The sequence below is a fragment of the Pararge aegeria genome, chromosome 19 (genome assembly GCF_905163445.1).
Source record: "Pararge aegeria chromosome 19, ilParAegt1.1, whole genome shotgun sequence".
Lineage (NCBI taxonomy): Eukaryota > Metazoa > Arthropoda > Insecta > Lepidoptera > Nymphalidae > Pararge > Pararge aegeria.
This window is the reverse complement of record NC_053198.1, coordinates 2,222,731-2,234,946: the sequence shown is the minus strand read 5'-3', so window position 1 is coordinate 2,234,946 and position 12,216 is coordinate 2,222,731. Positions and strand designations below refer to the sequence as shown.

Here is a 12,216-nt window from a genome sequence, read left to right as displayed (position 1 = left end):
AAAATGGCTGCGAGATACTGGGACGCAGGTTCTAGTAGACAGACTGATGGACAATATAAAGGTTGCTTTTGATTACTGTAATAAATTTTAGATAACTATCGTAACTTTATTATTCCGTCAAATATGACAGATGGAAGGACATTACACTGCCATGTCTAAAGCTTTTGTGACAGAGCTCGTCCGGGGAAGTACCAGTGCCATGCTTATGGGGAAGTACCAAGCCACATAGCATTCCATTGCTTGCTGTTGAGGCTTAACACCTCAGGGCGATAGACACAGGTTGGCACGTTGCAGTACGTGCTCCTTGCATGCCCCGCGCAGTGTTGCGCTCACTCAGCATACCTTGGCTCCCCAGCATCACTCCCTGAAGCACTTGGCGACCTGGGCGGCCTGCTAAGCTTCCGTCTTGAGCTCGGCTGGCTGGAGTGACCCAGCGCAACCCCTTATTTGATTAAAGTTACATATCTTTATATATTTACTAGCTGAATCTAAATAAAATATTACCCGATGTATTGTTGGCAAGTGTGAGGGTCGGATCTTTAACTAAATCACTGTTAAAAAAGGGAAGGTTACAAAAAGGGAAAAGTGAAAAATTTTAACTAATAAAATTGACAAAAAAAAGAAAAAAAACATATTATACTGGATATTTATATCAAAATCATCTAGCTATATGAACCTTCTTGCTATTAAAAAAAAATCTAAATTAACGAAGAGCGTGGTTCACACAACGCGACGGACGCACGCGACAATCACGTCGCGCTTTGTCAGACACGACGATAAAATTGTCACGTCGGAACCCAGGCAAACTGTTAACGTTATTGAGATGTTATATTACATAAAGGGACTGTTGTTTCACCGTTACCTTTCATTTACATAGAGTAGTTTATGGAAATGAAATTTTCTGGACGTTTTGCTCAGTCGAGCCAAAGTTCTTTTGTATTCATTGTTTATCTTTGTGATCTAAACTTAAAAATCACTAAGTTAGCGAACTGTCGAGACCCAAGAGCCAAACGCAAAGGTAAAAAGATAAAAGTTTTGACTTTCATTTGAATAATTGTATACCTTAAGTTTTTTTAACCTGTTTTATGTTATAGGTGTTCCTATAAAGTTATGCGAGTATCTTACCGTTTGTGTTTTTGTTTTTTTAGCGGTGAAGTTTTAACAGCGAAAACAAAAGAATGTTTTGTAAATTGTTTCTCTTTTCCGAGAAACTAAAATATTTCGTAGCGATAAAACAGTAGCCCCTTTTTTAAATTTCACTGAATACAAGCAATCTTTATATTTCATGAATTTTTTTATTTAACCAAAAACCGACCAAGTGCGAATGGAGACACTCGCGCACTGAGAGTTCCTTACCACCTATCTTATATATATATATTTAAAAGAGAAAGTGTGTGGGTATGTTCCGTATAGGCTCCGAAACGGCTGCACCGATTTCAATGAAACTTTCAGGGAATCTCCGGATTGACCTGGCGAGTAATCCTGTAAAGTTTGGTGACGATCGGAGCACCCCCATTTTTGAACTGTCAAATACAGCTTTTATATACTATGATGATATTCTATTGTTGGGTTTACATGGGTGTAGATAATGATCTTCACCCGCTCGAGAAGAGAATAGAAGAGAATGAATACGGAGAGAAATAAATGATTTAATATATTATGAGACTTACATTAAAATATTAATGATGTAAGTTTATTGTTTAAATAAAATAAAGCAAAATCTAGCCCGGCGAAGCGGGCTGGGTACGCTAGTTATCTTTAAAAACAGCAAAAAGCCATTTGCAGTATTTAAAGTCTGTTGTGTGGGAGCCCCCTAAATATTGTTGAAGTAAAACTTCTTTAGACGCGACTAGGGAGTAACTCCGATTTTATTCTGACGGAATTAACGCTTTAAACGTCTGTGTAGTTTCCGCTATTTAGAAATAAAAAATACGATTGGTCGTAAGTATACGTCATATACTTCACGCTTCTTGATTTATACGCCAGCTTATTATTTATTTCCAATATTTTCAAACGGATCAATTGTGAATAAAAAAACATTTGTGAAAAAAAATTATTTTAAATTGCAAAGGTTTTGAAAATCTGTAAATATACTTATTTATTTATTATTTTTGTAAAAAAATAAATTATCAATTATTTTTCTGACGATTGCAACATTCTATAATATTCAATGACAAAGTTATATTGAAATGTCCTGATCAAACCTTCAATTTTCTACTCTCAATTATTCTATTTAACAAATGAAAATATTTATATAATGTGAAAGTGATATTAATAATTTTAAATAGAATATAAAATGAAATAGTGTTTATTAAAAGAAATGGCGGAGTCCCAGGAATATTTTCTCTTTCATCAATAAATAATAATAAAAGTTTTACTTCAATCGCGCGTAAAGGTTACACGCACACCCTTTTTTTTGTTGTTTAGTTTGTTGTTATAGCAGCAATAGAATTACGTCATGTGTGAAAATTTTAAATGTTTAACTATCGCGGTTCCTGATGTATCTCGACGGACAGACTGAAAGACAGCGGGGTCTCAGTAATAGGGTCCCAACTATGTTAGATTTAATATTTGTTGTAAGGACCTTATAACAAATACTGTCCTTGTTGTCCTGTGGCGGTAAAAGCCTGCTCCATGAGTAGCCAGGACTTTCTGTCCATAGCTGCTCTTGCCCATGTTTTTCCTACACGGACACATAGCGAAAACAAAATCGCAGGTAACACCTAGTCCTATGATAATACGAGTCCTCACCGCGCGTCCCAGTTTCCATTTCCCGTTATCTAAGATAATGTAATTCGGATGTCAAGATCGTATCTGTGTGACCTATGCTGTGAGCGACCATTTGCGGGAAGCTGGGCTCCTCCTATAGCTATAACTCTGCGGGTATCTTGCGCGTGTTATGTTAATGTTACCTGTGATGTTTATTGGGTGGTATTTCGCGTAGTTACATCCTACAAATACCCAATGATTAGACGTCACCCTAAAGAGTACCGCTTTGTTAGATGGGACGTTTGTGAAAATATGCCATTCGCGACCACAAATACCCCGCGCTGAGTCTATAATTCCACTACACAATAACCACTTAATAAAGTAATATTCTCAAAGGATGGTTGACCACAATGGTTTATTAAAGTTAGAACTAAAGACTTGTTTTAATGTTTAAAATAGCTTTGTCTAAATCAACAAAGCCTTAAATTATTTGTTCGTAGCTTATAGTAAAGACTTATTGAAAGGTCTTTGAAGATTGTTTTTAAGTGTTTTGAACATTAGTTTAAAGTACGGTGCACACCAGTTCAAGTGACTGTGTAATCCTACTGTCCTACTAATATTATTAATGTGAATGTGTGGCTGTGTACGCAAAAACGACTGAACAGATTTGGATAAAATTTTGCATGCATGTGTAGCCTTTGGCGTGGAAAAGAACATAGGCTACCTTTTATCCCGATTCCTTAAGTAGATCCCTAGGGAAAATTGAAGATTGTAACGATCAGTTCTATTTTTATTAGTTAAGTTATTAGTTAAGATACGACGAAGTCGCGAGGGTCCGCTAGTTTATATATATATAATTGATAGTTTTGCAATAAACGCGTTAAACATAAACCTGCTTTAGCTGTAGAATATTACTGTAACGTCCTCTAAAATAAGCTACATCCGGCGCATATTACAACTAACCGAAAGTTTGTGTGAGCCGAGAACCCCTTTGTCCTCATCCTGATTGCCGGCCGCACTCTTCCGTTTCCGTTGACGGCCTAGTTTCTTTTCGCATCGCCTTTTGTCCGTTTGAGTGGCTTTTACCTGCAAAGCACTTGCATGGGAACATTTGTTTTTTACTTTTGAGCAACTCGGCATCTTGTTGCATCATTGTCTTGGCAACTTCAGCTTGTTGCATTATTGTCGTGTTGCTTAATAATCTTCAGTACATTTTTTTTTCTTTTTTGAAGTTATACTTCTCTTGGCGCGTTAGGGAAAAATGATGAGAGTAAATATTTGAAATACGCGCGCACACCGTCACAAAAAACCGACACCCTGAAGTTAGCTAGGTTTGACAGTGTACACTTACAATTGTGAAAGTGTGCGTCAAAGTCAAAGGCTCATTCTGGTGATTTAATTTATTCAATTGTACACAAATGTTGAGTGAAACTTGGTTGTTCGATAATGAGTCTATTAGTATTCCAAAGTTAATTATGTATATGTATTTTTTTGGTGATATTTAAATAAACTTTATTTAACTAGATAATGCGTTATAATAAAACTTTATATGTATTAAATGTTTTTTTTCTATTGTTAGTGTCGCTTTTTCTACAAACGTAGAATAAGGCGAAAGATAAAATTTTTGAAATTATTTTTATCTTCTTACGCCAAAGAAGTACTACTTCTAACGCGTGTACATAAGTACACACTCGTTTTTTTTTATTCCACTACAGGTTAGCTTGACTGCAATCTCATTTGGCGGTTGGTGATGATGCAGTCTAAGATGTTAGCGGGCTAACCTGTTAGGGAGTATGGTAGTCATACCTAATCAGTTTCAACGCGACATGATACCGGAACGCTAAGTCGCGTAGCGGCACGTCTTTGTGGTTACTAGCCACAGCCGAAGCCTCCCACCAGAAAACTAGTGATATTTTTATTCCTTAAAACGCACATAACATAGTTTGAGGTGCGCGCTGAGATTTAAACTCGACCACCCGAAAGTGAAACCAAAATTCTTACCACTAGGTTATCACCGCTTCATAGGCTATATGTGTATCGTATATTGTGTGTTATATATGAACCTCCATAGATTTAGTGTTTCCGTTCTAGCAGCAGTCCTAAAAGACTGCCCGATACGTTATTTTATGAGTGTTTTTACCTACACCAGCAGGGCTAGCACGGGCGGGAGATAAAAATTATATCCCCCGATTATATACCCTCACAAGGGATATAATGAACGTGCCCACCTGTTCCACTGGAACATGGAATAGGAGAAGTTTACCCTACGTTTGTTAATACACATATGTTATATGGATATTATTTCCACTTGTGCGCCAGTGCTCTGAGAGTTGATAAAGCTGTGGGAGAAGATAAATTTTTATCCTTTTCCCTGGGAGATAACTGTCTCCTTCCCATGCTGGCGGCAGTATCAATTTTATTGATTTTTACAGAGATAGAAGAAATAATAGGTAGGGTTAGGATGTAGGCCTATCAAGCTTTGATTGTATGGATTGGCAGTCTTAACTCGGCTTTAAGAAAATTATGGAGATATTTACTTTGAGAGCTTAAAACACACATAACTTAGAAAAGATGAAATAATAATAATAATAATCTTTATTTCGGACATTTGTCCATATCGTGTCAGTAATACAATGTAGTTAAACCCATGTTAGTACTTCTCAAACAACCTTATTCTACACACAAAATTCCTTATAGTCTAACTGAGCCCCCCCTATAGCGCGTGTGCACACCATTCCAGCACCCCCAGAGAGAGCTATCCAGCCTGCATGCCAGTGTACTGAGGAGGGTGTTGGTGCTGCTCACGAGCCTGCTCATCATTGACGCAGCACGCTTGCGGATGATCGCGTAGAAATCATCTACCCGCGCTTCCGCAAACATCTCTGACGCGCTGCAGCGTCGTGGCTTCTTCAACACCGCCCTCTGCACATTATTGTACTGAACTCGCAGGGCGCTGTATGTTCGCTGCGTATAGTGTGTCCACAGACACACACACAAATATAGAGTATAAAAAAAGTAATATCGTAATCCTTGTTCCAGGCACACAAGAGATGAAACGCAAAAGGTCGCTCACATCAGCCGTCGTTTGGTGACGTCACGGGCAGCCATGGCGGACCACGTCAGAACGATGCGCTATATCCTGTTCACCCTCCTGTCCCTCTCCCTCAACAAGAACCTGGCCTTCGTCCTCGACAAGCAGAACCCCTACTCCCAATTCAAAAAGTGGAACGCCGGTTTAAACGGGACATTAGAACTTGAGTTCAAAACTGACCAACCGAACGGTCTACTTTTGTATACAGACGATGGGACTTACGACTTTTTTGAGTTGAAACTAGTGAACGGTGCGTTGCGTCTGAGATATAATTTGGGGGGTGGTGCGCAGATAATAACGGTGGGAAGCAATCTGCACGACGGCCACTGGCACAAAGTTCAGGTGAGTTGGCAAATTTATTGGGCGATTAGTTTGATTTACCTTCGTGTCTTTCATTGGTAACCTTCACTCGATAAGAGTTTCCTGAGCCATTTTTAATAAAGATAATTATGTCAACAAATTAATGCCTGTTTTCACTAACGATGGACAAGGCAATGTCTAAATAATTAACGCCGAATCTAAAGAGATTCCTAGGCATACATCAACCGTTCACCAATAGTTAGCACCACAAACACACAAATTTTTTTCTATAGGCGTCGACATCATTAGGCATTCGCTAAGGGTTTAGTGAAAACAAGTAAATTCTTTGTGTGTGTCCTAAATACGTTAATGTACTATCTCTTACTTATCAACAAATAGGTATATTTATAGATTTTAAAATAGCGACAGTGTAGTCAGTACATATTGTTATTGAAAATTTAATGTATGTTCATAAAAACATTTCTAAATTTAAGAAAAAATGTTTCTGCAATAATTTTAACATTAGAAGTAAACTTACAGTGCAATACATAAAATTCATAATTCTTTTAAAGGAAATTGCATTAAATTCTACAATAAACTATCCACTGACATCTTGGAGATGTCCCTTAAAAGTTCAAGGTTCGTATTAAACGTAAGCTTATACAAAAGTCCTATTATAGCATAAAAGACTAAGTTATCAACAAAAAAGTTTGGGAGAGAATAACTAACCTAACCTAACCAGGTTGCGCTTCTTTAGTAATTTTTGCCGACCACTTTAATAGACCACCGAGACACAACTGTACCTAATAACAGCTTAGGGGGACAATTGCACCCTAGAATTGTTTTCTAACGCTTAATTATTCTCGTCAGGTGGCCCGTCGAGATGAGCAGACCTCGCTGTCTGTAGATGGTATGACTCAGAACAAGACGTCGCGAGGCAAAGAATTCGTGTTCGGAAAGTTCAACTCCAACTCCGACGTCTTCGTGGGAGGGATACCGCCATCGTGAGTACAATTGAACCATGTTTCTTGATCTTTAATATTATTCTTAGAAAAACTTCTTCTTTTTTATCTGGATGTAAGCGGACTTAAACTATTTTTGTGCCCTTGTGCATATAAGTGTTAGAACACAATACATAATCACCGGGGTTTGTATGGATTCGAATGGTGCCAGTTTTTTTTTTTTTTTAATAAGTTCCCTTATTAGGTCTCCGATATCAGAATAGATAAGTATTATCTAGCAGTATACAAAGAGAAGTTTGTTAAAGTAATAAAGGAAAAACAAGTATATTAAGAGATTTTCAAAAAACTTTGCAATTTAATATATTTTTTTAAAACGCTTGAATTTTTATTCACTTTGCTATTTACAATTGATCAGTTTGAAAATATTTTTATTGAAATTATTTTTTATTGGTTTTAGCGTGGTGATAAATGGGTTATCCAACACTGAAAGATTTTTCAAGTGGGATCAGTAGTTCTTAAGATCATCGCGTTCAAGTAAACAAACAAACAAACTCTTCAGCTTTATATAGTAGTATAAGATTGTTTGAAATAATTCACCGTAACGGCATTTGTCGAAACTAACGGTTAAACTCGAGTTTAATGCCGAAGCGCGCCATTGGATCTTTCACATAAAAAAAAGATCCGCGTTAGTAACCCTATCCCAATGTTCAACATAGAATCTACAGCAAAAAATATGTCACACAAGACTGAATATGCGTGGAATGCGAGGCATTCCCTTTGCTATTTTGCCTCCGAAATTGTTGATGTTTTTACTGGGGCGGCCCAAATACAGTGAAAGGGTAGTCTGAAATTATTTCGCGGCGAATAAGATGGGGAAATAAAGCTGGATTACCAGTAAAAGGGGTAGTTTTCACTAACAATGCTGGCACGGTGTTTACATTTTTTTAACTGTCTCTTTGTGCACGCTTAGGGTTATGGGACTACGTAAAAAGCTGTGGGAGGGGTTAAATTTATATTCTTTCCTCTGGGATATAATTGTCTCTTGCCCATGCTAGATTGGAGAAAGGATAATATCTTCTCCCACAGCTTTATCAACTCTCAGAGCACTGGCGAACAAGTGAAAATAATATGAAATGAATATATTTGTAATAATAAACGGGGGTAAGCTACTTATATACACTGTTCTCGTGCTTTAGCAGGTGGACACGTTAATTATACCCCTTGCAAGGGGACATAATCGGGGGATATAATTCTTGTCTCCTGTCCATGCTAGCCCTGCAGCAAAAAGGGCTATAGCCGTTGGTCATCATACCAAGTGCAGATTGGTAAACTGCACACGCCGTTAAAACAGTATGGAGAACTCTCAGGCATGCAGGTTTCCCACGATGTTTTACTTCACCATTAAAGCAAGTGATATTTTATTTTCTTGAATTAGAAACGCACATAACTCCAAAAGTCATGCTGGGCCTCGACCTCTGTCTCCACGAACGGAAAGTCTGTCTGTTTGTAGAGTCATTACAAACAGACAGACTTGACGTTTCAAATGTGCTTATATTAGGCCTACTTGAAATAAATGAATTTTGAATTTTTGAATTTGCAAAAGCCGAAGCCTTACCTACTAGGCTATCATAGGCGCTTATGGGAATTTATAATTTTTATTTTCCGGTCTGGTCAGTTAGAAGGCTTCGGTAGAGCTATATGAGGGTTTCATAATGATGAATGAATGAATGAATGAATGAATGAATACACTTTTATTGTACACCAAAGAATGAATGATATTTATATGCACCACCTACCTCTCTTCTTGAGCTGTGTTTTACTCCATTGGTAGCCTGGAAGAGATCGCTATGTAGCGACGCCATATTGTATACTTTGCGTTAAATTTTTATTTACTTTTTTTTTGTATATTTATAGCTAGCTGTTGCCCGCGCGTCTGCGTTTGATTTTGGTTATTGATGTGGCATTAAATTTAGTTGTAGACCTAAAAAAAATTTAAATATTCAGTATCGCTAAGCCTTAAATGAGGGGTTTGCTGCTGTCCGCTGAGGAGTTCTGTCCTCTATACCCAACCAAAGTTTGGGAAAATTAAACACATATTATAACCTCTATAGTACAAAAATAATTATTTAAATCGGTTATAATTTGTCGGAGTTATGGTGTAAAATCGTCAAACATTCATCCCCTCTCCTTAAGGAACAGAGCTTAATGTCGGGATAAAAACTATCCTTTATTACTTCTAACACTTCCAAGAATATATGTACAAAGTTTCATGAGGATCGGTTAAGTAGTTTTTGCGTGAAAGCGTAACAAACAAACTTACATTGACATTTATAATATTAGTAGGGATAGGGATTATGGTGTACAATAAAAGTGTACAACACAACATAAATACTTTTCATTCATTCATGTATTTCGTCACTGGATATTTTATTGCTTAAAACTCGCATAGCTTAGACTTTTAGGTGCATGCCGTGGGTCAGACTCGGACCCCTCGTTAGGGAATAAGGAATACGTAATACTAATCCGCGATCAGACGTTTAGGTACAATACGAGTTTGACTTGTAATTTGTATAGCTTCAGTAGTCGGTGTCAGACACTGATCGGGCGATCAACTTCCTTCGAGACGCACAAAGCCGAGCCGTGAGTATGAAAGGCTTCACTGACTGACTGATTTATTAAGTGCCCGGGTCATTTGTTTTGATCTCAACAATTGCGTGGCAGCTTGAAAGTGGAACTGGCCTGTGTGCACTTCATACACGCACGAAAGCATTGCCTGCCTAAAAAACATAAAACTCGTTTACAAGGAGAATTATTGTGTGTCATCTTCATGCTTTATGACGGCCGATTGGCGCAGTGGGCAGCGACCCTGCTTTTCAAGTCCAAGGCCGTGGGTTCGATTCCCACAACTGGAAAAATGTTTCTGTGATGAACTTGAATGTTTTTCAGTGTCTGGGTGTTTATATGTATATTATACGTTTTTATGTATGGTATTCATAAAAATATTCATCAGTCATCTGAGTACCCATAACACAAGCTACACTTACTTTGGGGTTAGGAGGCGATGTGTGTATCGTCGTAGTATATTTATTTATTATTTATTTTATTCTCTCTGATCAAAGACCCCTTTGAACCACTCGTATCTCCTAAGCATTTTTATGTCAACCCGATTTTAATTCACACGTAGGGATTAGATAGAATATATAGAGATCGACAAGGAGAATCCTTTTTAATAGGCCTGGCGGACTACAAATTCAAATTCAAAATCATTCATTTATTTCAAGTAGGCCACAGGTTTATGAGAACTTTTGAAACGTCAAGTCTGTCGGTTTGTAGTGACTCTACCACCGGTTCGGAAGGCAGATTCTACCCAGAAGAAGCCGGCAAGAAACTCAGCAGTTGCTCTTTTCCAACATCAACAATTTACATTTTAACATTCATTTTCCTTTCTGATTCTGAGAGGAGAACCCGGGCACTGTAGTGATTAAAGGTTTGAATTAAAATTATGATGATAATATGTAGAATTTGCCCATAGAACATTTTATGTTCTATTTACTCCTCTTGTTTAAAAAAAAGACTTTCAGAGGGATTTTAATGCTAAATTCTGCTAAAACTTTATAAAATAGCAAATGACTCTCGTTCAAACCTCCTAGCCCCATTTTACTCCTAGATTTCTACGCTGAAAAGTAGACAAAAAGAAATAAAGAACCAGTATTTTGTGACAAATCAAGAAACACATATAATAACAAATTGTATTGTGTTGTTGGTGAAGCAAATTGTATTGAATTTATCCTATAATATAATATAATTCTATAATATAATATAATTAATTAATACTAACATAGTCGTTTAAGTTGTATTACTAACAAAGGTGGACCTTAGTTGTCTTAATAAAGAGATTATTATTATTATAATAAAGACAAAAATCGACACATTACTTAAGTTGTATAAAAGGCAGCCAGGCAACCAAACTACAGAAGACATAATGAGTGACAGGTAGATTATAGGTATAACAGTAATGTCTTGAATATATACTTTTATACATACAGACATGTATTTATTCAAATCCTGTCCGTCCCAAAAGTTTTGATATGCATTTAAAGTTTATAAAATTAATAATTCCTCCAAGTATAGGTAAAACACATTAAAATTATATAATTCTATACATATATTCTTATAATACGAAGCGAATAAATAAGATAAAAAGGTAGTTAAAACGTTGAATGCAAAGTCAAATATTTCTTTATTCAAATAGGCACATAGATGGCACTTTTGACGCGTTATTATATACAAAATGTGTACATAGCAGTGAGTAGTGATGGCGATAACTACAATCGTAAACTTAAAACTAAAGCTACGAGGGTTCCAATCGCGCCCTGGTCTAAGAACAAGCCCACAACAAACTTAGCCGGGTGTTATTTTTGTTATCACCATCTCACATTGTCATTAGAAAATATTTAAGAAGCAACCTGGTTAGAGCAATCGTTTACACCCAAGCTTTTTTATCGTTTACGTAATCCTTTATACTATAATAGGACTTTTCTATAAGCTTTCGCTTAATACAAACTTTGAACTTCTTTAGTGACATTCCCAAGATATCAACCGGTAATTTATTGTAAAATTGTTAGGACATAAGTCTATATTTCGCTGTATTTCCGTCAAATATCGGAGATTAGCTAGAAAAAACAGGCCATATGATATTATGTAGGTACCTTGTTAAACGCTGTTACTTGTTTTTACAAATAGACCCTTCAGTTTTATCCTTTTGTAAAGATAATAATCGGGACCGTCGTTTTCTATAGGTTTGCATTACAATTTTGTAACAAAACCCAAAAATACGTAGGCGATATTTGATCAGTCGTTTTGCTGTGTTTGTTCAACTATAACATTTAACTTTATTCCACTCCCACGACTTGCTACCCACTCATGTTCTCCTAGTACTTAAACTGATTATTTATACCAAAAAAACATGGCCTCTATCTGTTTTTGCGTAAAAGAAGGCTAAACATAAAATTACCGTAAGAGCTGTTTCTTAATTCAAATCACAATACAACCCTTTATATTAAATGATTTGCTTCGACATCTGTGGTGCAGTGGTGCGCGCTGGGTTCAATTCCCGTCAGTGTCAATTTGGGAATTAATAATTTCTGAATTTTT

General features: G+C 36.7%; 1 protein-coding gene across 1 annotated transcript in view; it reads left to right on the top strand.

Annotated features, from left to right (window-relative positions):
• Positions 1–7,108, top strand: part of LOC120631888 (neurexin-3-like) — a 29,519-nt gene extending 22,411 nt beyond the window's left edge. The window contains exons 2-3 of the mRNA XM_039901551.1: positions 5,749–6,142; positions 6,971–7,108. Coding sequence (XP_039757485.1) covers positions 5,816–6,142; positions 6,971–7,108 — 465 coding nt within the window. The 5' untranslated portion in view covers positions 5,749–5,815. The remainder of the gene's footprint in view (positions 1–5,748; positions 6,143–6,970) is intronic.
• The last annotated feature ends 5,108 nt before the right edge of the window (positions 7,109–12,216 follow it).